This window comes from Lagopus leucura, unplaced genomic scaffold (genome assembly GCF_019238085.1).
Source record: "Lagopus leucura isolate 7727_CA_CO unplaced genomic scaffold, USGS_WTPT01 Super-Scaffold_810, whole genome shotgun sequence".
Classification (NCBI taxonomy): domain Eukaryota; kingdom Metazoa; phylum Chordata; class Aves; order Galliformes; family Phasianidae; genus Lagopus; species Lagopus leucura.
The window spans coordinates 12,139,588-12,163,953 of record NW_024962261.1 but is presented as its reverse complement, the minus strand read 5'-3'; the positions used below and the strand labels follow the sequence as shown (position 1 = coordinate 12,163,953).

Below are 24,366 nucleotides of genomic sequence, written 5' to 3'. Positions count from 1 at the left end.
CATTAACATTTTATTGGGAACTGCCTGATCTAATCTTCAGAGCAAGCTTGAGATCAGTGGTACTTAAAATTCAGCAGCAGACAGTGGCTCATCTGCAGTAGATGACTCGCTCTGCAAACTCTAGCCTTCAATAGGATTGCTATCACTGTCCAGGACTGGATGAGAAAAGAAACAGCAGCAGTCTGGCAACCTTCCCACTGTGGTACCCTTCTCCCAGCAACAGTAGCAATAGATGAGCTACAGGAGTCAGGACTCAGCCCATTTTCAACAAATAAATATTCTCCTGAACCTGCCAAGCTTGTACTACAGCAGTGTGAGTACTACAGAATTATGTGTACTCATTTCCGAGTATTTTCCACTAAATGGGAATTTTTCCAAAACATGTCAAGAAGAATGTGACTGCTCTAGAAAAATGAAAAAGAAAAAAAGCTCTTCCACTTGCATCTATGTGTGTCATTCTTCATTTTCACTACCAATCATTAAAAAAGCATAACCTTGTGCACAGACAGGAACTCCAAGACTCCTCAAATCATTTGTGAGAAAGCTGAGCTTGATTATTTAATAATATTTACAAGGGGAACTTACAAGCAGGAGGGAGAACTACTTTTTACACAATCTGGTTGCAATAGGACAAGAGGGAATTATTTTAAACTAAAAGAGGAAAGGTTTAAATTAGATGTGAAGAGGAACTCCTTTACTCAGAGGGCAGTGAGGCCCTGGCACAGCTGCCCAGATAAGCTGTGGTGCCCCTTCCCTGAAGGCGCTCAAAGCCAGGTTGGATGGGGCCCTGGGCAGCTGAGCTGGTGGGGGGCAGCCCTGCCCACAGCACTGGCTGGGGCTGGGTGGGCTTTATGCTTCCTTTCAACTCAAACCATTATATGATTCTATGGTTATTTCACATTAATAAGTGGCAAAAAGAGGCAAGGGAGTTAATTTGCTCAACTACTGATACCACTATCACTCCTAAAGCTGAGAAAAGAATCAAGGTATATCCTGTGCCTCAGGTTCTAAAAATACCACTTACCCTCCAGAGGCTAAAGCTTGTAACATTTTGAGCACTCCTATTTCAGGTGGCTTAGAACTGTGAGATGCAGTCATAGCAGTGCACTGTGAGCAAAGATCTGCCTGTGTGAAAATGACTGAAAGCTTTCGGCACTGGGTTGTAACACATCATGAGATAGTGGGAATGCAGAGAACAGTATACAGATATTTCCCAAACAAACCAAGCCAATGCAACTGACAAATAATGTGGTAAGGAATAAAACAACATCACTGGTAACACAGTGATAAAAATGGCTCAAGAAGAAAAATAAATCATTGCCTTATTTTTGTAATCTCCCAAAACGCTGCACGTTTAAGCCAACCCAGAGATTTGATGACTGCAGTAATATTTCCCTAAGCAGATTCCAATGATCTTCTCTTGCATAAATTCTTCCGCATGCCTTCTCTCATCATCAGTACCATAAATTGACAAGCAGGCAAAGCCCAAGGTAATTTCAGAGATGTATACACATTTGCATGGCAGAAGGTTATTCTTAGCAACACATCACTGTGTGGGAACTCTCAGCCCAGTCCTTTGTAATATCGAGCTTCTTCATCATTTGATTTCCATGGCAGCACCAGAGAAATGCTGTAGCATGGTGTGATGGTTAGATATGTATGAAGATATATAAACCCTGCTTTACTCCATATACACACGTTTCTCAACTCTATCCAAAGCAAGAGGTTCATGTTAAAAGAAACTGACCTTAGTAAGCATTTGCTTCACACCATACACAGAAAAGCTGCACAGATACAAGGTCTTAAAAAGACTCGTGCAGATTTCAGAACAGGGCCAGACATTAACTTGACAAATTAGAACACTCAAGATTGTTAGTACTTTCTGTTATTATCTTCATGGAAAATAAGGAATTATTAATTGACTATTTTACATCAGGACACAGTTAAAGCAGTCTCTGCTGTCGAAGGTCAGAGAACAGCATACTCCAAGTGTCAGTCTCCTTCTTTAAAGCATATATTCCTGACTATCAGAGAGAATACAGTGGCTCTGGACCAATGGATTCATGCAGCATGGCAACTGATACAAAGAAATAACTGCTTAAAAAAGCCATCCTGAACTGACATCAAATAGAAGTGTGAAATGCATCGTTTCAAGCATTTAATAAGAAAAAAAAAGAACAAAACCTGTAAAGAAATAAATCCTGTGTAGCTCCCATCTCAAAAAAGCCTTCCAGTGACCACTCAGAGCAAATCCCAAATGTAGCTAATCCTTTGAAGACTCCTCCTATTGCTCTTCAAATGAGTTTTTGTTCAATCCCTAACATAATTGAGGTAGTCATGCAGGCCAGCTTACTATTTATTTCAATTTTCCTAATTTTCACCTTCCTTGTCCAATTACAAGCAGATTTCTGCAATTTGGAGTGCTGGATTGCTTTTCCTCCTGTTATTTTCCTTTTGCAGACAAATCACCCAGTACAGAATTCTAATACGCACTTGCAAATGAAAACTGTGGAAAAACCTTCTGTGTAGATGTAAGTACCTTAAAATAGTGACACAGCAGGAGTTCAGACATCACTGCAGCTTCATCCATTTTGCCTTGCTTTGAAAATCTGGCATCTTCATCTTGTGAGTGAGATATTTTATTTAAACAGAGTATGACAGCATAATGCATTGTGGCAAAGGTAGAATGCAAAGCTGACAGCTCAGCAAAGTAAATGGGAACCTATGAAGGTAAGACTAAAATGGTGGGAATGGCAGTTAAAGGTGTCAATTGCCACTTAACATCCCTTTGTTTAAAAGAAAAAATGGAAAAACCAGGACTGTAACAAGTATCTTCCTCTGAGCTAAATAACCATTTACCATTGATACTTCGATCATAAGTATTTCATAAATCACTAATGGATTAAACTTTTAACCACCTCTTCAAAAAATGAAAATACTGACTGATGGACAAGAATAAATATCTATTTTCAAAATTAATTTATGATGATAATAACCACAGCACTATGAATATCTGGACTGACACGACTTCTTGAAAATAACTGTGTTGATGAAAATAATATGCTATAAGCAAAGGTGGGTATAAATTTGGATGTATTTTCTTCTGTTCTTCTCAAATCATTCTCCTCCCCCATGCCATCTTCTCCCAAAACAACCAGCTATAAGAAGTGGATCTGTCATTCTTTTAAAGAAACAACCTTCTCTCTGGGTACAAAACAGATTGTTTTTACTACCCATATCATTTTCTAGTTATTATTTTCTTGTTACATATTATGTGATTTACCTATATTGAAGTGAAAACCAGAATCCAGAAAATACGTTGGAATTTAAGAAACAGTGTCACTCTATCCTCTAGCCTGTAACCGCAAGAGTGATGCCTCCTGGTTTCCATTCACATCACACATCTAACTATTCTTGGCTTCTTACCTCCAACTTTAGAATTGTAGGCTACTCCAACTCCACATTTTCTATTGTTGGCTTGCATGGCAATTTCTCCTGCACACCGTGTTCCATGCCTGGATAAATATAGCAAGAATAAATGACTTCTCATAACCTAGACGTTTCCATGTAACACATACAAAAACTCATCAGTGACTTTCTTGATGTGGTGGATGTCTTGAACTGAATGTAATGCAGCTATTGAACAGCTTTGGTATTATATTCACATTATACAAAAATATTTGTTTTGCCTTAGACTTCAGTCTCTATAATTTTACGTATTTAATTGTCAAATAATCATCATGACGAGATGATAAATAACTAATCTAATCTCACTAACCTATTAGTTACACTTGTTTTAGCAGAGCACAAGAGCAGTGTAAAATTATGTGGCAAGGTCGTTAATTTTTTTCAGAACAAAACATGAAAGAGACTTCTTCAACCACATTTTTAGATATTCTCTTTATTTTTTCTAAGGGCTGTCTTTATTTCCTTATTTAGAAATTTATTAAGAAAGCCTGTGAAGTATCTTCACCATTGCTGAATTTTTCTTGTAACTATGTACATACTATGCAATTTTTTTTATTATTTTTTTTTTGCTACAGGCAATTCTGTACTCTTTGATACAGAAAATCTTCAGGTAAAGATAATTGTACAAGAGTTTTATTACTTAATACTACAGATTGTTATTCAATGAGCTGTTTAAATGCTTCTGGGATGAATTCCATTTATTATTAACAAAGATTAGTGATAATACAGGTAGGTCTAAGAGATAATATCATCAGAGCAAGAGGATAATGTACTCTTGCTCTTAAATAATGTTGTAGTAAAGTAGAAATGTCATTTTTCAAAAGACTTGTTCATTAGACATTTATCCATTGATTGTTTTTTTCCCCACACCATGATTGATATTGTTGTGGATGCTATCATACTCTTTGACAGACAATAAAGAATCAGTGCTTTGGTTTCTTACTGCATCTTCATTGAACAGTGGCATCCCAATTGGTTTAATAAATTGACTTATTCTTTGCACCAGCTTTTAAACAGTTCCACTCTTTTCTCCTTCTGAAGGACAAAACCCTCACAGAACTACTATGAATACTCCCACAGTAACAGATTCACTGTGATGTCTCACTGAGTACCAGAGTGGTAGATCAAGAGAATTCCCCACTCCTTCCAAGACACACAAGTCCACAAAATGAACTGGCTGGTGCCTGTGTTCAAACTTTCTGAAACTTCCTAAGTTATCACCTTGAAGACGCTCAGGCCAAAACTGCTCTACAATGCTTCCACACACACTTTTTACCTGAAAGATTTTCCAGGAAGTGAATGTAACCTTCTTCACAGTCACAGCCATAGAAGAGGATGAAGTCAGAAGCATGGCTGCACCTGTGCCCATTTGCACTGAGCTAGAACACATGCTATTAGCCCAGAAGGTACTGACAAAATCACAAAGCTAAGCTACAAGAAATGACGAGGTGGGATGAGATTTTTTGGGCAGGTTTCTAGATTCCTCTAAGAAACAGTATCTTACAGAGTCCTTCACAAGAGATGTATTTTAAGTTTCCCAGTGCAAAGCAGGGAAAGTCAAAGTCTGCTCAAGCAGATATTATTCTACAAACAGACAAGGGGATCTGAACAGATTTTTCTGTTCAACTTACAGAAATATATCAGACTTTACACATACTATGATATGGAGAAGTTCATTACGTGAAAATTTAATTTCTTTAATTTCCAGTGTCTGTGAAAACATTTGTATGAATGAAAATACTGGCGGCTCTGTCTGAGCATTAGGAAACATTTTTTAATGTGAGTGCTTCCTGAACACTGGCACAAACTGATGAAAGAGGTTGCAGAGTGTCCATCCTCGGAGCACTCAAAAAGCTTCTGGACAAAGTTCTGGGCAACCATCCCAAAGGGCACCTGAAAGAGCAGAGCTTGTACTAGACTAGTCCAGAGAATCCTTCCAACCTCAACCATTCTCTGATTCTGTTGCACAAATTTTCCGTTCATATATAATTCATCAGAGGGACCTCGACAGGCTGGAAAGCTGGGCTCGGGTGAACCTAATGAGGTTCAAGACAGCAAAGTGCAAGGTTTTGCATTTGGGCCGGAGGAACCCCCGGCACCTGTACAGGCTGGGAGGAGCGGTCCTTGAGAGCAGCTCGGCAGAGAAGGACCTGGGGGTCCTGATGGACGAGAGACTGAACATGAGCCAGCAGTGCGCTCTGGCAGCTCGAAAGGCAAATGGGATCCTGGGCTCCATCAGGAGAGGGGTGGCCAGCAGGGACAGGGAGGTGATTGTCCCTCTCTACTTGGCTCTTGTGAGGCCCCATCTGGAGTACTGTGTCCAGGTGTGGAGCCCTCAGTACAAGAAAGACGTAGAGATTTTGGAAAGGGTCCAGAGGAGGGCGACTAAGATGATCAGGGGGCTGGAGCACCTCCCCTATGAGGACAGGCTGAGGGAGCTGAGCTTGTTCAGCCTGGAGAAGAGAAGGCTGCGGGGTGACCTCATTGCAGCCTATCAATACCTGAAGGGAACCTACACCCAGGAGGGGAGTAAACTCTTCAAAAGGGCTGATAACAGCAGGACTAGGGGAAATGGATCCAAGTTGAAGGAGGGAAGATTTAGGTTGGATGTTAGGGGGAAATTCTTTACAAGGAGAGTGGTTAGGCCCTGGAACGGGCTGCCCAGGGAGGTTGTGGATGCCCCGTCCCTGGAGGTGTTTAAGGCCAGGTTGGACGGGGTCCTGGGCAACCTGATCTAAATGTGTATGTTTGGTGGCCCTGCCAGGCAGGGGGGTTGGAACTACATGATCCTTGAGGTCCCTTCCAAACTGGGTGATTCTGTGATTCTGTGATTCTGTAATTGCAATAGAGGCCATAGATACTTCCACACTTGCATGTTGTAACACACAAAGTACTGCACTGTATGGTTCTCTTCACACGACTGGGAGGTTACTCACTTGTTTTCGTTTGTTGGGTCATATCTAGGAAATGGATCGTGGTCATTGTCATTGAAATCATAACTTGCCTTCGGATCCTGCATTTAAAATAACAGAATTAATTGGGACAACTAGGAAATAGATATTTAAATGCATTACAAAATGGGTTCTAGAGCCTGTATTTATTCATTTGGTGTGCTTCATACTGCAGCAATCAAGTGCATAGAATTTGATGAACATTAACAATTCCATAAATTTTTCATGGAGCTTTAATAATTCAGCATTAAACCACTGTATACAAACATGTACACAACTAAATCCACTGAGAGAAAAAGAAGTTACCTTTGCTAAATAACACTGAACTTCCTGTGACACAGATCAGGTTCCAAATAATACCTGAGACAAACATTTCATTCTCTGTAATATAGGAGCTACCTTACAGAACAGAGAGCAAGACAGAGACAGCAAGAGCATCTGCATATCAAATTTACAAATAGTTAACCTATTCAACAGCAATCTAATACCCAAACTTACATAGTTAGAGTAGATGTCAGTGTGATTCCATTCCAATCCATCATCTAATACTGTGATGACAACACCCTTGCCTGTAATCCCTTTTTGCCACACAGGAATAACGTGGAGATCCAGTTTGGGAAGAGATGGAGTTATTCTTGTATCTTGCTGAGGAACAGAATGGATTACAAATGCATTAATATTTCCATCCACTCACAACACACAGATTCAAAGACATATTCTAAAGGTTCTTTAAACCATTCCAGGCTGAATTTGTGTATCTTGTTCAAACTTCAAAGAAATAAAACAAAAACCTGTAGTATGTTCAAATACCTGTAGTATCAAAAGACAGCACCCCGGTCACCTAAGCTTCCACCTCTGAATAAAAAGCACCTTGTATTTATTAGAGGACACAACAGAAAGATGGGGATAGTAGAGACATAGCCATGATCCTTGGAAAGCTGAGTTAATAATCAGACCTACTAACTGTTCTTTTATCCTGATGAGAAGACAGTAAGTAGCCCACAGCACAGTAAGCTGTATTTTCTCCAAACGTGTTTTCTCCTGTGATGTTCAAGTTAGCCAGAGCAGAATAATTAATGGCTAAAACAATTAAGGCAGCCGTTTGGCTAGGAACAACTGTGCTGAATCACAACTTTCTGTTTACCACCCTCATTACTGTTCCTGTGGTAAATCAGCTGAAAGCGTGAATCATCTAGAGCTTTCCTTCCCACAGCAAGTGGAAGTGCTCTCAGAAGAGCATTTCCTAAGCAGGTCATTTTTCCTCTCTAATATTAAATGTGCAGTACATACATTGAATTTTGAAGCTTTACTTATTACACTATAAAAACAGAGACATAAAACCCAGCACTTTGTTTTTTCCTGTGCATATTAACTTAGTTGATCACAGGTTTTTAATTTCTTTGTTTCCAAGAGAATATTGGAAACATATTTGAGGCTCAGAGAAAGAAATACGTTATGGCAATTCTTTCAATTTATACTTTATTTTCTGACTGCTGCTATGGGGGAATTTTTGAAGTTTCAGGTTTTGTTCTCTAGAATCCACAAAAAATCATTTTTTCCTGGTGTTGGTTGAAGGCACATAGAAGTTAGAAACTGTTGTCATCAATCAGATAATAAGAAATTTACCACAAGGCAACAATAGATTTTGGAAGGAAATATTTGATGCATTTATGCATTTAGTTAGAAAAAATCAGTGTGTACTGCAAACAAGAGTAAGCATCATGCTTTCTGTTTCTCATATGGGTAAACCGGAGTGAAAAAAGGAGTGAAAATAACAGGAAGGTGGGTGAAATAAGAGTGAAACTCTTAGAGAGCGGGATTTTGCTTCTTTCGAAAAAAAAAAAAAGAAAAAAGAAAACAGAAAAAGAGTTTTTGAACTCCTGTGCTTGTGCTTTTGTCCATTAGTCCATTACAGACATCTTGGATATCTCCTGCTTCCTATTAAAAGCAGGCAAACAAGCAAGCACATTCTCATCTTCAAAGAGAAGTAAAATTCTTAACCATTTTCCACGTTGAAAAGAAATCTGCAGTAATCTTCAAGGAAATATGTTGTGCTATGTGTTTTGAAGAAAATAAAGTACTTCTAGTCACTTGGGTTGTGTTTGCACTTTGAACATCTTTCTTGCTATACACCTTTTAACCTATCCCCATCCAGAGTGCAAGAACTGACATCTAGACTGAAAGTACAGTGAGATGCCTTGTGGAAATACAGACTCTCAAAAGAAATTGTACAAAATATAAGTGATTAACTGTATTTCTGACTTGTCATATTCAATCTAGAGAGGTCAGGAGATTTCTTTTTCTTGAGGGTTTGAACATGTGAGCTACAAAGAATCTTTTCTACTTACAATCTTGACCAAGAGGTTCAAGGTGCCTGTTATATGTGCACGCATGCCTTTGTTTTCTGCTGGAGTATGCTCTCCACACTATCAATTTTAGTGAAGGAATATGCACCCAGCTTCAGACGTGATAAAGGAATTCTTACATGCTGACAACAAACATTTTTAAGCTAAAGGTAGATTTTAGCTAATGTATCGTGTTCTACTATCAAGCCCTTACTCTGTTACTAGTAAAATAGTACAGATGATAGCACAACCGAAATCCATTGCCCCCAGTTCCACAATAAGGCAAATTCTTACCAGATACCACTGCTTATTCCACATAGGATCGTTGAAGAGATTCTCTGCCGAGTCTGTCACAGCAGCACGCTTAGTTCGCTTTTTTTCATACTGCTGCTCTGCCCATGACACCTGCAGTTATTTACATAGATGCGAGAAGTAAGCCATATACACAGGGACTTTCTTAGCCTAAAGGGTAAGGGTTTTTCTCACACAGAAAAATACTGATGCCTAATGCAAAAAAAAAAAAAAAAAAAAAAAAAGCAATGTCTGATGCAGAGAGGAAGATTATTTATTTTGTAGTACAGTGCACTTTAGAAAAGGGGATATGGTGAAATCACAATGCAGTGCAATTAAAATCATTAAGTTAGCAGTTGAGTCCCAGTGAATGCCAAGCAAAGCTGGCTTTTATATCAAATGTGCTGTATGGTGAGAAGGTTATTTAAGAAGCAAATGTACAGCCTGCTTCTTTATCCTACCTTCATTTTAATGCCTATCGACTACAAGTGGGAATTCAAAGAAAAGATGAAAGATTATCTCAGGTTTTAGTCTAACAGTCATATCTACAATGTTATCCACAGCCCAGCTGGACCTTCAACTCTCCTTCCCATTTGTGTTTTGTATGATCAGTTATTAAGCTATGAATATGGGTCTAATTTCATCATGTAATTCCACTTAAGGCAACTGAGCCAAAACGTTTCAGTGTGTTTTGTTAATGCATCCTTACACCAAATTGCGTAGCATTTGCACATGAACACAGCATTCTCTAAGTCACAGAGCTACATTTTAAAAATGTTTCTCACTCTTGTTCCTTTCAACACATTACTAAATCCAGTTCAAAAAATTCTGATACCCATGGTAATAAACGTTACCCACTGCTGGCATGTGGACAGTCACTCTGACACAGACCCAGGTGATGTTTTCCCAATTTCCTAACAAGCAAAGCAAGCTCGTGTTCAGGAGACTGGCAAAGTCCTGCTGTGAGCCTCAGATGGAGACTGCCTTGATTCTAAACCTTTTGCTTTAAACACCGGAATAGATTTCAGCATTTTTGTCTGCTGCCATGCCATAACTTTATGCTCCCGACGTCTATCACCGAATATAACATGAGTGAGTTGGAAACTATTGTAATAAAGATGTACTGATTTGATTTAAATACTTTTTTTTTTTTTTTTTTTTTTAAGGAGAACTTAATGAGAATTCACCACAAGAACATAAACTGTTAAAAAAGAGAAGCTACACCAGGCACGTATACTGAAAGCTAATGACATTCCCTTTGCAATATATTTAGAGCAAAAACCCCTAAAAAGCACCATTAGTCACAGAAGACGAATATGCTAGTGCAGGTGTAAGCATTCTAAATTGCATTACTAATACACAAGGCTGTGTGTACTTGTGCCCAGGTTACAACAATTACCTTTATCCCTCCTCCATGCCCACAGCAAAGCTTGGTCTCTTCATCAGCGAACAGTAATTAAGAATTGACAGCTTCCATGCTCACCATTTTCTGATGCGGACAGCTGCTCTGAGAGAAATGAGCTGGAACTACCGAGCACATATGTCTGACAAACAAGCCAAACGTTTGTCACTCAGCAGCTGAGCCAGGTACAGGCTACCCATCCACTGCAAGAGCAGACGGCCCTCTGCCAGATCTCCACTCACTGGTACATAAAGCAGTGAAAATGATTGGGATTCAGGTCCCTACTGCAAGAAGTGAGGAAACCACATAACTGTATCCTTTTGAAACATTCATTGCCATCGCCTGTTTTACTGTAACACTGGGATGCCCATAGCAGATATAAATGTTCAGGTTAGAGGCAAGCTTTGCCCCCCAGCTGTCACTCTTAACGAGCCGTAAGAATCACAAAGGCTCTACACAAAGAAAAGCAGGACTGTCTTCTTTCCCCCTCCCTTTTTTAAGAATGAATTTTAATCTTTTTAGTGGGCTGTTGCTCTTCGGAGGAAAGGTTCGTGTATAACTACACAGCACTGCATGATTATTTTGTGTTTGTATATTTACATAATGACATAATTACACCTAATTCATTCACATCGTTAATTTGCATATTAGATGGTAAATAAAAGGGAAATTGGAATAAATTTAACAAATCATCTGCAGTACTGCAAAGCCACTTTTGAAGTCTAAGTATGTAAGTATAAATCCCCCCAAAAAGACAGAACATCTCAACTTGAAAGGGACCCACAGGGATCATCCAGTCCAACCCCTGGCTCCACACAGCACATCCAAAAATTAAATACTGTGTCTGAGAGAGCATTAATCAAAATGCTTCCCAAACTGCAGCAGCTTGAGGCAGTTGGTAAGAATTAGAAGACACAAACTTTATTGATGATTACTTATACTGGAATATGGCTTTGAACATGCCCATTTTAGAACGATTTCACCTCAAAGATTGTAACTGTTACAACAGTGTTTGAAAGGAGGTAGATGGGAATGGGCAGCTTGAACCAGAACATGCAAAATAAATACACAGCCTTTACCCCTCCCTTAATTCTTCATAAAATCTTTTCTCCCAGGTGACATTTGCATCCAAAAACTTCACACAGATAACCAATTATTTGCCATCAAGTGATTTGTCCTTACATGACTCAAAGTGCTCACAATGGAGATACTTGACATTTTGGACCACTGCTGCAATAACGCTGATCTGAAATTCAAATGTCAGTGTTCTGATATGTGTCTGATATTGTTTGACAGCATCTTGCTCTGTTCCTTAAATTTGCCACCCACTGCATTTTCTCACCACGTTTACAAGCAAGGAAACTTCACTCTTAAGCAGAGGCAGAGAAATGGGGAGTCTGCTCCATGGGTCATGCCTTAGGTACACAACTCCTTTTTTTTCCCCCCAGTGTTCAATCACATTAAATCAAACCTGATTTCCATAGCTATTGGATTGCATCATTGTTTTTTTTACCTTAAACTCTGTGGTTCCTCATTTATATTTTCATCAGCTACAGATCTGAAATTCCAAACCTCTGCAGTGCTTCATATCTGAAATCTGCAACTGGAAAGCACTTGCAAAAAACGTGTTGAGAGGATCAGACTCTGCCTATTAATGACAGAATAATTAAGTACTATTCAACACAAGCCAAATGCTGAATGCAACAGACTTGCAAAGCGAAGAAGGTCTGCCAGTGACCTCATCAGGCAGTAGTATTACACTGCCAGAACGGACAGAGGAGAAGAAGGGATACAATACTCACCCGCTCATCATCAGAAAGCCTCTTGGTGATGTGAATGGCACTTCTCCGGGACCGTCGTGGATGGCTCTTATGTCTGAACAGATAGTGATTTTTGAGCGACCCAATCTGCAAGACAGAGGCGCACCTTCACTCTGGAAAGGTGTTTCCTTACAGACAACACATACCAGTACTCACAACCAACTCTGTGCCTGAAAGGGCAAGGAATCAGCCTTCTGCTGTGTTAATCTGAAGTAAAACCTTACTGAAGTACTTTGTGCTTATCACAGCCTTATCACAGAAGGTATGGAGGAATAGTTTTATTTACAGTAACGAAGTTGCACTCATTAGTAACAGAGCAGTCAGCACGGCAGTGCTGCTCCTGCAGTAATGACCAGCACCACCACAGACAGACTGAATGACTGGTAAGACAGACCGACAGACTGACTGACTGACTGACTGACACATTGACAGACCAACCGACAGGCGGACCGACGGACCGATCGACCGACCGGCTGACGGACCGACTGGTATAGTCGCACTCCCACAGGAGCACAGTTCCACCCGCGGCACTTCGCAGGGTCGCCCCTGCCCGCGGCTCAAGTGCGAGAGCTCCTTGCGGCTCCAGTACCCGCGCCGCTCCGGCGCTAGCCGAAGGGGCGCTCTCGGAGCGAGCTGTCCCGGACCCCGGCCGGAGGAGGGACAGAGCCGTCAGCGGTTACTCATCCCTGACAACGCTGACGTCACGGCATCCCGAAAAAGCGCCGGGAGGGCCTGCGGGTGAGCGGCCCCGCGACGGCGCTCCGGGGCGGGGAGTCGGGGGCCCGGGCCCCGTCCCGCCCGAAGCAACCCCCCCCCCACCCCCCGAGCTGCTTACGGGGACTGCACCCGCAACGTCCCCGAGCTTTGCGGGCACCGGCCGGAGGGCAAAACCCCGGGGGTCCCCGACCCGCCTCCCGCCCCTACCTGCCCCACGAGGTCGTAGTCCAGCTCCTCGGCGATGGCTCGGGCGGCGTCGGGGCCCGCCGGGACCTCGGCCGCCCACTCGTTGAGAAACTGCCGCTCGGCGCGACCGCCGCGGGCCAGGCAGCAGGCGGCCAGCAGCGCCAGGGCCGCGCAGCGACCGGCTCGGCAGGGCCCGTCCATGGCTATGGGGCGGCGGGACGGCGTTGCTAGGCGAGCCCTGCCCGGCTCGGCTCGGCTTGGCTCGGCTCGGCGCGGCGCGGCACAGCTCAGCGCGGCGCGGCTCGGCGCGGCTGCCCGGGGCTGCGCGGCTCCCAGACCCTCCGGTGCCGGAATGGAAATGAGTGTTTACACGTCAAAACGACGACAGCCATCCTGACGTCAAGTGTACCTGGCCCCCGAGTGGGGTGGTGATTCCCCACGGGGCGGGCGCTCGGACGGGCGGCGGGGGCGACGCCCCGGGGCCGCGGGGGGGGGGGGGGGGGCGCCCGCGCCGGGGGGGGGCGCCCCCCCCGCGGGGGGGGGGGGGGGGGGGGGGGGCGGGAGTAGCCGCGCTCGAATCTCCTCACGATCCGAGAGAATGGAACGTGTGTTTGAATGGAGCTCCCGACCCGGGACTGCCGGACCGAGCCATGGGCGTCCCTGCCTCCGGCTCCCATAGGGATGCGGCTCGAATTGGCGCTTGCTGCCCAGCCTGGCGGGATGACAAATGTCTTCCCCCTGAAATGGGACTGCTCTCTGAATTTAACTGTTGTTCAACTTTTAAATTGGACGTTTGAATGTCAGAGCTTTAACGCTGCTTACGGTAGAGTAGCAGGTACACCTACCCAGCTCCTCGTTGGCTTTTAGAATAGGAAGAGCGTGGAAAACATAAATGCGAAGCGAAGACAAGTGAAAACAAGGCACTTTTAACAGGCTGGCGTTCCAGCAAGTGGGATGGGCACGGACTGATAGCTTCGGGAGGGTCCTCCCTGTGCTCCCGCTGCGAGCGCTGCGGGTGGAGCATGGGCAGGGCACCCATGGAGCAGAACTGAGTGGGAGACCGAGAAGGGCTCGAGGGAAGCGTGTGTCCAAAGCACCAACATCGCTGAATGTCAGTACACAATGTCCATAAAATTACGCTACACCATCCTGACATTCAGCAGCACTCGCTTTCTGCAGCATTCTAAGGGCAGCCCGGGGTTTGTCAAAGTCAGGCTAGGGACTGGATGTGTTTTCTGTTCAATTCCATTTATTGTATTCACCACAAGATTTTCTCAGTGCTTACTGCCAAAAAATGTATTTTCGTTACCTTTCTGGACAGATGCCATATAAATCCCTCAGCTCCACTTCTAGCTGTGTTCCTGAGGCTGCCTTTAAGTGTGCTCTTCCTGTCAAACTGTCTCTGGATCCATGCAGGCTTTTTTCCTGTGTCAATTCTGTCAGTACTGTTCTACTCAGAACACAAAGGAATTTTCACCTCTCAGTTCTCATCACTGTTATTGCACTTTGGCTTCAATTATATATTTGATACTCTGCACCTACGTAGAAACATCTGTATACAGAAATGAAATGAAAGCCATTTATCAGGATAGTGATGATTTATATTCACAAGACTCCCTAGGACTGCCTTGAAAATCTGCTTTTTCTTTTCCAAATTCTTCATTCATTTCACTGTGCTTTATTCACGGGGAAAATCATTTTGTTCAGGCCTGGAGTTAGGTGTGCACAGATGTCTGAGCTCTGGAGAAAACAAGCCACATGCTCTGCAGACTTGGCTGTCCTATCCATTAATGAGCGCTGCTGTCCAACCCTCTCTGCTCCCATCTAATAATAGCACAATGAAAGGAACAGCTTGCTCAGCAGCCTCAGGTGGAGCCAACAGTAATTGTTCCATGCTCCACGAGCACTTCAGGTTTGTTGTTTACCTCTGGAAGATACACGTAACTCCTAGTCCACCCCATATTCCAGTGAGCGCAAAATCAGACATAAGAACAATTATAAAAAGATTATTTCTACAGTATCGCCTACATTTAACTTGGTTTTCCAGACAGAGTTACTTCTAAGTGAGTTGGCTTCTGGTAAGGATTTTTTTTCTTCTTGTGGAGAAATGTTAGCAAAGAAATGCTTGGTTTTATTATCAATGTGATCACTGAGTGGGAATCACTTGTTGATATTCAGGATTCTTCCCATGCAGGGCACCCCCCACCTCGAGGGTATTTGGAAGAGCTTCTGTTCATGTTTGGCTCTTTTGTATTTAGAGAAAGACGATAATGGACATCTCTTCATACATCCTGGAACCCCATTAAGCTACTATAGGAGACAGTCACTATACAGATACTATTTCTTGGAGCTTAATTGGTTTTGTGTGAATGTTTGGGGATTTTTTTTCTTTCCTCCTCCTTCTCAAGAGGCTTCTACGATTTCAAGCTCTAGCTGTATGTTCACACTCTGATTTCTGATCCTTCAAAAAATGTCCATGAGAGAGGGAGACAGACCAGCTTTGAGAAGCCAAGTGCATACACACAAAGTTCTATTCTCTGCTTTTTAGTAGGGCTAAAATACTTACACATGATAGCTCATGTTCGAGCCCCAAGGCTGGCACTGAGGAACATGGTTGGTGGACCATGGTGAGGATAGGCTGACGGTTGGACTAGATGATCTTAGTGTTTTTTTCCAAACTTGATGATTCTATGAATCTGTTACTATTTTTGAGCTTGACTTGCTGCTTAGCTGCATCATTCAAGACACCTGGTTCTGTTTGCTGCAGCATGTGCTGGTGAGTAGACTCTGCTGGATGCCTGGCAAGCAGGAGCCAGGAAAGGAGCCGTGGCTGGGGTTTGCTCTCTGCTCTAGTTGGTGCTGATTGTTTTACCAAATTCCCACCGGTAACAAATCCATCCTGCCACATTTCTGCTTGGGATCAGTCAGAGCAATGCAGATACTGTTCTGCCAGATGAGGAAAGGCTGGAAAGTTCAGAAGCTTCATCACCTCTGAATGGCAGCTGGTATCCAAATAAAAATATTGATTATAAGGTAGGAAGCACAAGCACAAAACCCTGAGACTTGTGAAGTGAGAAAGCTGTTGCTCAAATGAAACTTAAAAGAGAAACTTGTATTCCTTTATTTTTGTGCACCTTGTAGAAGAGGATCAATTGTCTTAGACAAACAGAGAAAAAGCAAATGTAAAAAGGAACAGATCAGGTTGGAAACTCCATCATTTTATCATTTTCATATTTGAAAGATTTTTTTTTTCTTTTTTTATGAAGAATGGAGTTGTGTAATTACATTTGCCAGAGAACAAATTCATCTCTGATGTCACTTCCTAAAGCTGGCCTTCTGATTTTTCAGAATGAAACTAAGCACTAGGACCAGCTGGGAGCCACCCAGCTGGAATGCAGCCTGGAAGAAACTGACCAGGGCATCCTGGTGAACACCAAGCTGAGTATGAGCCAGAAATGTGTCCTTCCAGCAGAGAAGGTTGATGATGTCCTGGGCTGCAGTAGGCAAAGTATTGCCAGCAGGTCAAGGAAAGTAATTCTCTGCTCAGTTTGGTAAGTACAGTGCTGTCACTTGGAATACTGTGTTTTATTTGGGTTCCCAAGTAGAAGACAGACATGGACATACTGGACAGAGTCCAGTGTAGGACCACCAAGATGACAAAGGGAATGGAACATGTCTCCTGTGACAAAGGTTTGAGAGAGCTATGATGTTCTGCCTGAGGGGAGGGTGCACAGAGGACAGAGCCAAGCTCTTATCAGTAGTGTCCTGTGCCAGGACCAGAAGCAATGGGTGCAAAAGGAAACACAGGAGGCTCCCCCTGACCATCAGGCAGCACTTCTGTGCTGTGCAGGTGACGGAGGCACTGGGCATCCTGCTCTGGGTGTCCCTGCTGGAACTGGGGTTGAGCCTGATGGACACAGAGATCCTGCCACCCTCAACCTGTCTGGGATTCTGTGATTTTTTGTTTACCTGTAGAGCTTTCTTTCAGTAAGCATAACTAGGCTAAAATATTGGAAGTTCTTCGTGAGTAAACAAAAGTCATCAATATAGTAACACTTGAAAACAGAAGGAATACATTCTGGAGGCGTTACTGCTTCTCTGCATTCTGCTGCTACATTAACAATGAAAGATGAGACCAGAGCTCCATGCTCAGGAATGCTCCATGACTGACAGCTGGAATAGAGGCCTGCACATTGCAAGCTCTGTGCTGAAAGAAATTGGGGTGAAGTGCAGGGACACTTGCTTTCAGGGAAGAGCTCAGTGCACAAGGATCAACAATCAACTCAACCTGAGTTTGTTTTGAATACTCTGTGCATTACAGGCTTCCATTGTGTATGAGTGCCTTTGTAGGCTTCCCCTGGACAGCACCAGATCTGCAGCATACCTCTGACTTTCACCCTGACCAGCTGGCAGAAGCAACTCCTCTTTTGTCCTTCCTCCTTCTGTCACTCATGCAGGTGTATTCATCGAGAACAACCCACTGTAAAACGTGTGTGTCATAGAAAGCAGCCACTGACATTTCTACCTGCATCTCATAAAATCATGCCTGCTGGTAACACTGCAATACCATCAATCTTAGCAGCTATCAGGAGCTCACTGGTTCTGCAAGATGAAACTTGAGACTGCACAGCGTAAAAGCAATCTACTAGAAGATGTCAATGTTATTTTACTGGTTCTGTGTGAAAGCTCCAACTTGGCTGGGTTGACAACATCTAAGTGGCATTTTGCGTTGCATTTGGTTTTAACATACTAAGTCACACACAGTACCACACTTTAAAATGAGAATTGCTGGAAGCACGGTTTGATGGCTAAAGTAGCTGCTGTGGTTTAATATTTTAAATGCTGAAGAGGGCTGCACCATATTTAATTTGGCTGTAGACCAAAGAAGACTCTTGAAACCCACTCTTTTTTGGTAACGCTATTTCTTTTTCAGCAGAAGCCAGTGCTCCAAAGTCACTCAAGTACGATATAAAAGCCCCATGTGTAGGCAATCACAAAGAATATGGGAAACACCTGTTTTTCCTTCAATTACTGCCTGCAAACTAGTGGGGCATGTTTATTTTGGGGGCATTACATTTGCTTGGGTAATAGTGCATGACACATTTTCAGTGTTACTGCAGACGAGCTCTGAGAACAGCTAATCTTATCTGTTCAAATGAAACGCAAACATGCCCTCCCAGCCATACGTGCAGCTAAACGGGACTAATGACACCACACATTACCCGCTGTGCGCGCTTATGCAAGCAGGAAGCAGTTGGTGAACAACCATCCATTTGTAGAAACCTGGCTAATTCTGTTTACTGTATGCCTCAAACTAATCCAAGCAAAAAGCCTAGAAAATGCACAAGCAGACCTTGAGAAGACAGAGAAAAGTCTGGAAACACAGCAATAAAATGAATTTTTGGAGGGGAAGAAGAAACCCCAAAGTAGTATTCTTCTGGCAATAGAGAAAGAAGGCTGCAAGTTCATGTCTTATCTTAGTCCTGATAGCAAAGGTGATCAAAGAAAGGAAATATTTTAAGGAAATGCTTTATTAATTCCACCTAAATGGATAGAAAGCCCAACACTTTAAAATTCTACATATCAGGGTTTTACTTTTGTCAATATTTTTATTGCGGTGAAGGACCTTATTGTCCTCACTCGCACACCCTTCAATAAAGCCTAGGTGAGGACCAATACATTGTCGATGTATTTTAATAACAGTATGAATATCATTTGGTGTTGATGAAAACATTTCTTAGAACTCAATGTTTTCACTGCACATTTAATTTGAGGGGGACGTTTTTCTAGAAGCTTTTTTAGAAGACTAAGTACATTGATTAATCAATTAAAAACAGCTGTTATACAGTGTTCTCCATTTACCATTTCAAATGTGCTTTGAAAGGGAAAGACAGGAAAGAACAGAGAGCATGAATGCATGAGATAAGAGAACCAATACGCAGGTAAACAGATTGAGCTACATTCAGAGGAAACTGGAAGCTATTTTTAAAAAGTATATACATTTCTTCTGAATTTTTTTTTTTTTTGGCAGTTAGTTAGCAAGCTATTACATACATGAATTGTGATTAAGTAACAAAAGGTGACAACCAGCAACGATTTTAGGTTAAAAATCCAGAAAAGTTTTCCTCTGTGAGATAATGTCTCACTGAAGTAAATGAGAAATCAAATTACAATTTCCTCTTGCCAAAACACATACTGGGCTCACAGTGTGAGCACATAAGGGAAAAGAAGATATCTTTTAGAAACCACACATTTTGTTACCTTTCTGTGGTAAGTAGGAGCTCTTTTTCCACGTCAACATATTGCAGAGAAGAGTGCCATACCTACCACCTACCTGTGCACCATTTGTCATTAACCAAGAGCAGGTGAGCATCTATCCATCCCCACAAGACTGCTTCATGACCGACCTGTCCAGGCTCTGGAGCCATCCTTGTTTCTCATGGTACTTGATTCCCCTGATGAGGCCGTGCCAGTGCCTGAGGCTGCCTCAATAGGACATGCACTCAGCCCTACAAAAAACTTGCAAGAATTAGGCTGATCTGCTCAAATAGGGGCAAATTCCACTCTAGTCATTCTTTCAGTTTAAAATATTTTACTTGGGCTTGGATTAGGTCAATGAAGAATAAACCTAAATCTTGGACCTTGAACTGAAATTAAAATGCCCAGTGTTGGATTGACAAAAACAACCAAAGCAGCATGTGGCCATGCATAAACTTGTGCCTGTTCTTTGCTCTTTCTCAGGGCAGTATACAAGTGCCTATGTTACCTAACCAAGAGACAGCCACACACAGTGGTCTTGAATCAGTGCTTCCAAGTGCAACCTGAGTACTTTTGTCCAAGAAGTCGAATACTAGTTTACATCAAATGAATAAAATCCATCTGGAAAAGGTGCAAATGTTTGAGTTACTAGAGCACCACTGCATGTTGGAAAAGAGATTTAAAACATTAGTTGAGCTCAGGTTCAGCTATGATAAAGCAAGAGCATTTCAAAACACATCAGTCACCCTTGACCACAGCTGCTGTTCACGTGTTCCAGCACTTTGTGCATGCGTGGCATTTGTGTTAGTAGAAGGCATTACTAGCTTTCAGTGGTGTGCTAGCCAAAGCAAATGTAATAAGTAGGGATAGGACATGCATTTTAGACAGTGCTATAAAGATGCACTAGTGAAATCATAGGTTTTATGAGAGGTTCGCATAGGAATAGATGTCCTTCATCTCATAATGTCCAATAGCAGGCCCTTACACTTTTTAGAATCATAAAAGCCATTAAGATTGGAAAAGACCTCTAAGGTCACCTCCAAGGGACGGTGACTCTACCACTTCCCTGCGCATCCTGTGCCAGCACCTCAACACTCTTTTTGAGAAGAAATTGTTCCTAATATCCAGCCTGAACCTCAGGGGTACTATTTACAAATTATTTTCATTGGCAAAATAGAAGCAACTTGAGTAAGAATAACAATTACTTTCCATTTAGTATCAAGAGTTCCAGTACACAGTAACACAAGTACCTTTTAAGAGAGATCAGACAGAAGGTTTATTTGCTACGGCTGCAGTGAGACAATGCTCATCTCCCCTCTGCAATCCTTTGAACAGTCCTTTATATGTTGATGAAGCCTAGTACCTGTGCCTGGGAGGGATTAGCTCCTTACTAGGCTGGGCACTAGGCTGCAGCCTGGCAAGGAGGAGTAAGAATCTAGTCAAGAGATGGAGATCAGTACGGTAACTGGCAGAGGTAGCATAAAACTGGGCTGGACACTGTCAGAGGATGGGATGACTGTGTGGGAGCCAAGAAAAGGCACAAATTCTTTCCCAGTCTTTACTGCCTTCGCATCACATGCTGGAGTCTGAGAGAGCTAATCTCCACAAGCACTTTATGACTGGTAGCCATCTAAGGAGAAATGGGCTCCTTGTGCTGATGGGGCATGAAGGGAGTCACTACCTTCTTTAAATGGACAGGAAAACTAACCCTACAGCATATGCATCACTACTACTAAACTGAGCATGTAACCTGAGCTGAGCCCTGTGACTGCCTTTTTGCATATTAAATGACACAGGGTGACTGTAAGTCATTTGAAGAACTATCACTTCCTTTAAAACTTGTAAGAATAACAGTTTGTCACTAGATTATTTATTCTCATCCTGTACATGAGGGAAGCCATTAAAGAAGGAAAAGGAAGTATTTATTAAAAGTATTCTTTTCCTAAGCCATCTTCCTCATGCCAAATATTCTTAAAAGTTTATTTCTCCCACATACAAAAGACATGCTGTGATCTCTTTCTCTACTGTTGACAAGTGCAAGAGAAAACCTAATCTCTTCACTAAGAAAATACAATTCAGGAAGAGTAGAATGTCATGGGGTGGGTATGTCAAGACTGCAGAGCCACACAGAGCAAAAGAGGTTGATTATGTAAGCAAAGAAAGTACATCACACAACAGACTAAGCTTAATTCTGGTGACATCTGAAAACACTATATTCTGCATCTTCCAGAATGATCATGTCTCACCACAGGCAAAATTATGCTTTCTCGGGAATGCACTCATTAGAAAGGGAGATAGAAAAGGTTACCAAAATCAAAGAAATATTTGCTTCATCTTAAAAATTATACCATGGTTAATAAGCCAATTTTTTTAAAATGGGTCACTATGGATTGTTCATTTTTCTAAGATGTTTTCCTTCTCCCCAACTTTTTATTCTGTCTTCTGTTGACCATGATATACACTCCATATAAAGATTTATTTAAATGAAATCAAAGCCTAACTCCAATACAAAAATGTGATTACAATAGTTTCCCAGTTTATTCTTTTATTACTTGAATGTTTATATTCAGTAACACTTCAACACAAGATTGACATCAGTATTATTTCTAGATCAAGCTATGCCAAATCTTCTGCCCTCCCTTCCCTGCTTCCCTTCTTTTCCTCCTTCCTTGCCTTCTCTCCTTCTCTCCCTCCTTCCATCTTTTTAATTTTTTACAACAGCAAGAGGGTATTTGCAGGTTTCTCTAGATTTTTATGGAACCAGCATTAAGCCCTGTTGCTAAGCAGGAAGCAAAATCAATGTAGAATGCAATCCATACCATCTCATCTTTGAATTGCTGTAGACATTTTACATTTTTCTTTTAACAGTTTTCTTCATTAGAAATCTGGTAAGATTTTTTAACTAGTATGTTGCACTCCACTATATTTCCAGACTATAACATCATGCTGTTTAACTTAAAGGTTCCATTCTGATGAAATTGCTAAGACAGCTTCTGGTATTAAATGACCATTTCTGAATACAGAGTGAAGCACACTGAATTTTAAGCAGATTCCTTTCACTTACCTGCTGGAATTTGTATGGATCTTTCTCTTTTACTCAAGTCATGACAATGAAAATTTCTTTGGCATCAGAAATTCTATAGCATTGTAAATTGCTTACATTCACTGTAGCAAGAACTGCTTAAAAGCCTGCTCTTTGTGTAAAGTCAAAAAAAAAAAAAAGAAAATCTTCTTTTCTTGCATTCCATTTCCTGTTATTCAGTTGTAAAGACTCCACTAATAGTCAGCCTACTGCCCCACTGCCATGAGAAATGGGGATGTCTCCTAGTGCTTCACATGCATCTGAAAAGGACTGTGCAGAGGCATGAGGCTTCTTACCTGGCAGCTCATCCCTTCTTGCAGTGAGTCTGACAGCAGCACCTAATGCAGGTCAGCACTCAGCATGCAGGTCCAAAGCAAGCAGGACCAAATCTAGGTCCCCAGCAGCTTTAGTGTCTTCTCCTTCAGTGGGAAATCTGTATTTCTGGATATCTGTTGTGCAACTTTTGCCGCTCATCCCAAGCAGAACAGTAAGTACATGCCAACCTGTGTCAGTCAGTGGAGCTGGGAATATATGAGAGTGTATTTCTCCATGGTAATATTGGATGTTCACTATCTCCCAGATTTTTAACATATTTCTCTTCATCCATAAAGCAGGAATGTGCTATTCCCCAACTTACAAACAGATAGAAGTAGCCCAGGCAGATTTGAGCCCTCTCAACTGATTCGCAAGTGCAACATGCATGCCTGCCTCAGTCATGCTCACAAATGGCACTCTGCACTGCATTCTGCATTGTAGAACTGTTTTAAATGACCTGTCACAATTCACAGTAGAACTGGCAGCTGCATGATGCAACAAGGCTAACAGACAACCAGAACAGTCAACTGCATCCCATTCGAGTTGATGCCACATTGTGAACCAGTTGTCTCATCAGCAACAAGGAGACTTGATGGACTTATGCTCCTATTTGGTGTACACATCCAGACTTTGAATTGTAGGGCACTCATGCTGCTGTGCCTGTGTACCTCAGTGTTATATAAGTGAAGCTTATTTTCCAGTGAAGCTCTGGAAAATGCAAAAAGCAGAAGCAGCCCCACTTTCCCACTCTATGGCACAGTACTTCTGCTAAATCTTCTCTGCACTGCTGTCTGCCAATCTAAACCAAACTCAACAGTTTTAATTATTAAAGCTGGAAATTCCTCTTGACAAAAAAAGAAAATACAAAAATATTCCATTTTATTCAGCATCCTGAACACCCAGGATAGAAATAACTATCTTGTGATTGAACAGTTATAGCACAGCTGTTGCTGGATTAAAAGGATGATTAATTCATACACTTTATACTTAAAAGTTATTTTGGAGAACATGTGAACAATATATGCCTGGAAATTCCCAATTAGATTCAAGAGCATGTTGGAGTGAGTAAGCACACACCCACTGAAGCAGATGTTTGTTTGCACTATCACAGTGCATGTATCACCTACTCAGCTGACTTCAGAGACGTGAGGGGGTGGTTTGAAGATGCTGCTGAATTCAAAATGTCCCTGTCATTCATTTTATTATTACACTTCTCCGAATTAAGAGTTTTTGGAGAAAATTTCAAAACAAAAGTCAAGCAAGAGAGAGTAGACAGCCCTAAAACTATTTCCTTTAGCAGGGGATACTTTGCTCTTCCCCTTCCCTCCCTCTTCCCTCCCCCTTCCCCTCTTTCCTTCCTCTTTCCCTTTCCCTTTCCTTTTCCCTTTCCCTTTCCCTTTCCCTTTCCCTTTCCCTTTCCCTTTCCCTTTCCCTTTCCCTTTCCCTTTCCCTTTCCCTTTCCTCTTCCCCTTCCCATCCCATCTCATCCCATCCCATCCCATCCCATCCCATCCCATCCCATCCCATCCCA

The 24,366-nt window shown here is 42.1% G+C and overlaps 1 protein-coding gene across 1 annotated transcript in view; it reads right to left on the bottom strand.

The window, feature by feature from the left end:
- PCSK1 (proprotein convertase subtilisin/kexin type 1) overlaps nucleotides 1-13,381 on the bottom strand; it is a 29,391-nt gene extending 16,010 nt beyond the window's left edge. The window contains exons 1-6 of the mRNA XM_042866212.1: nucleotides 13,202-13,381; nucleotides 12,260-12,364; nucleotides 9,059-9,169; nucleotides 6,918-7,064; nucleotides 6,405-6,481; nucleotides 3,427-3,515 (exon numbers count right to left, since the gene is read on the bottom strand). Coding sequence (XP_042722146.1) covers nucleotides 3,427-3,515; nucleotides 6,405-6,481; nucleotides 6,918-7,064; nucleotides 9,059-9,169; nucleotides 12,260-12,364; nucleotides 13,202-13,381 — 709 coding nt within the window. The remainder of the gene's footprint in view (nucleotides 1-3,426; nucleotides 3,516-6,404; nucleotides 6,482-6,917; nucleotides 7,065-9,058; nucleotides 9,170-12,259; nucleotides 12,365-13,201) is intronic.
- Nucleotides 13,382-24,366: the final 10,985 nt, after the last annotated feature.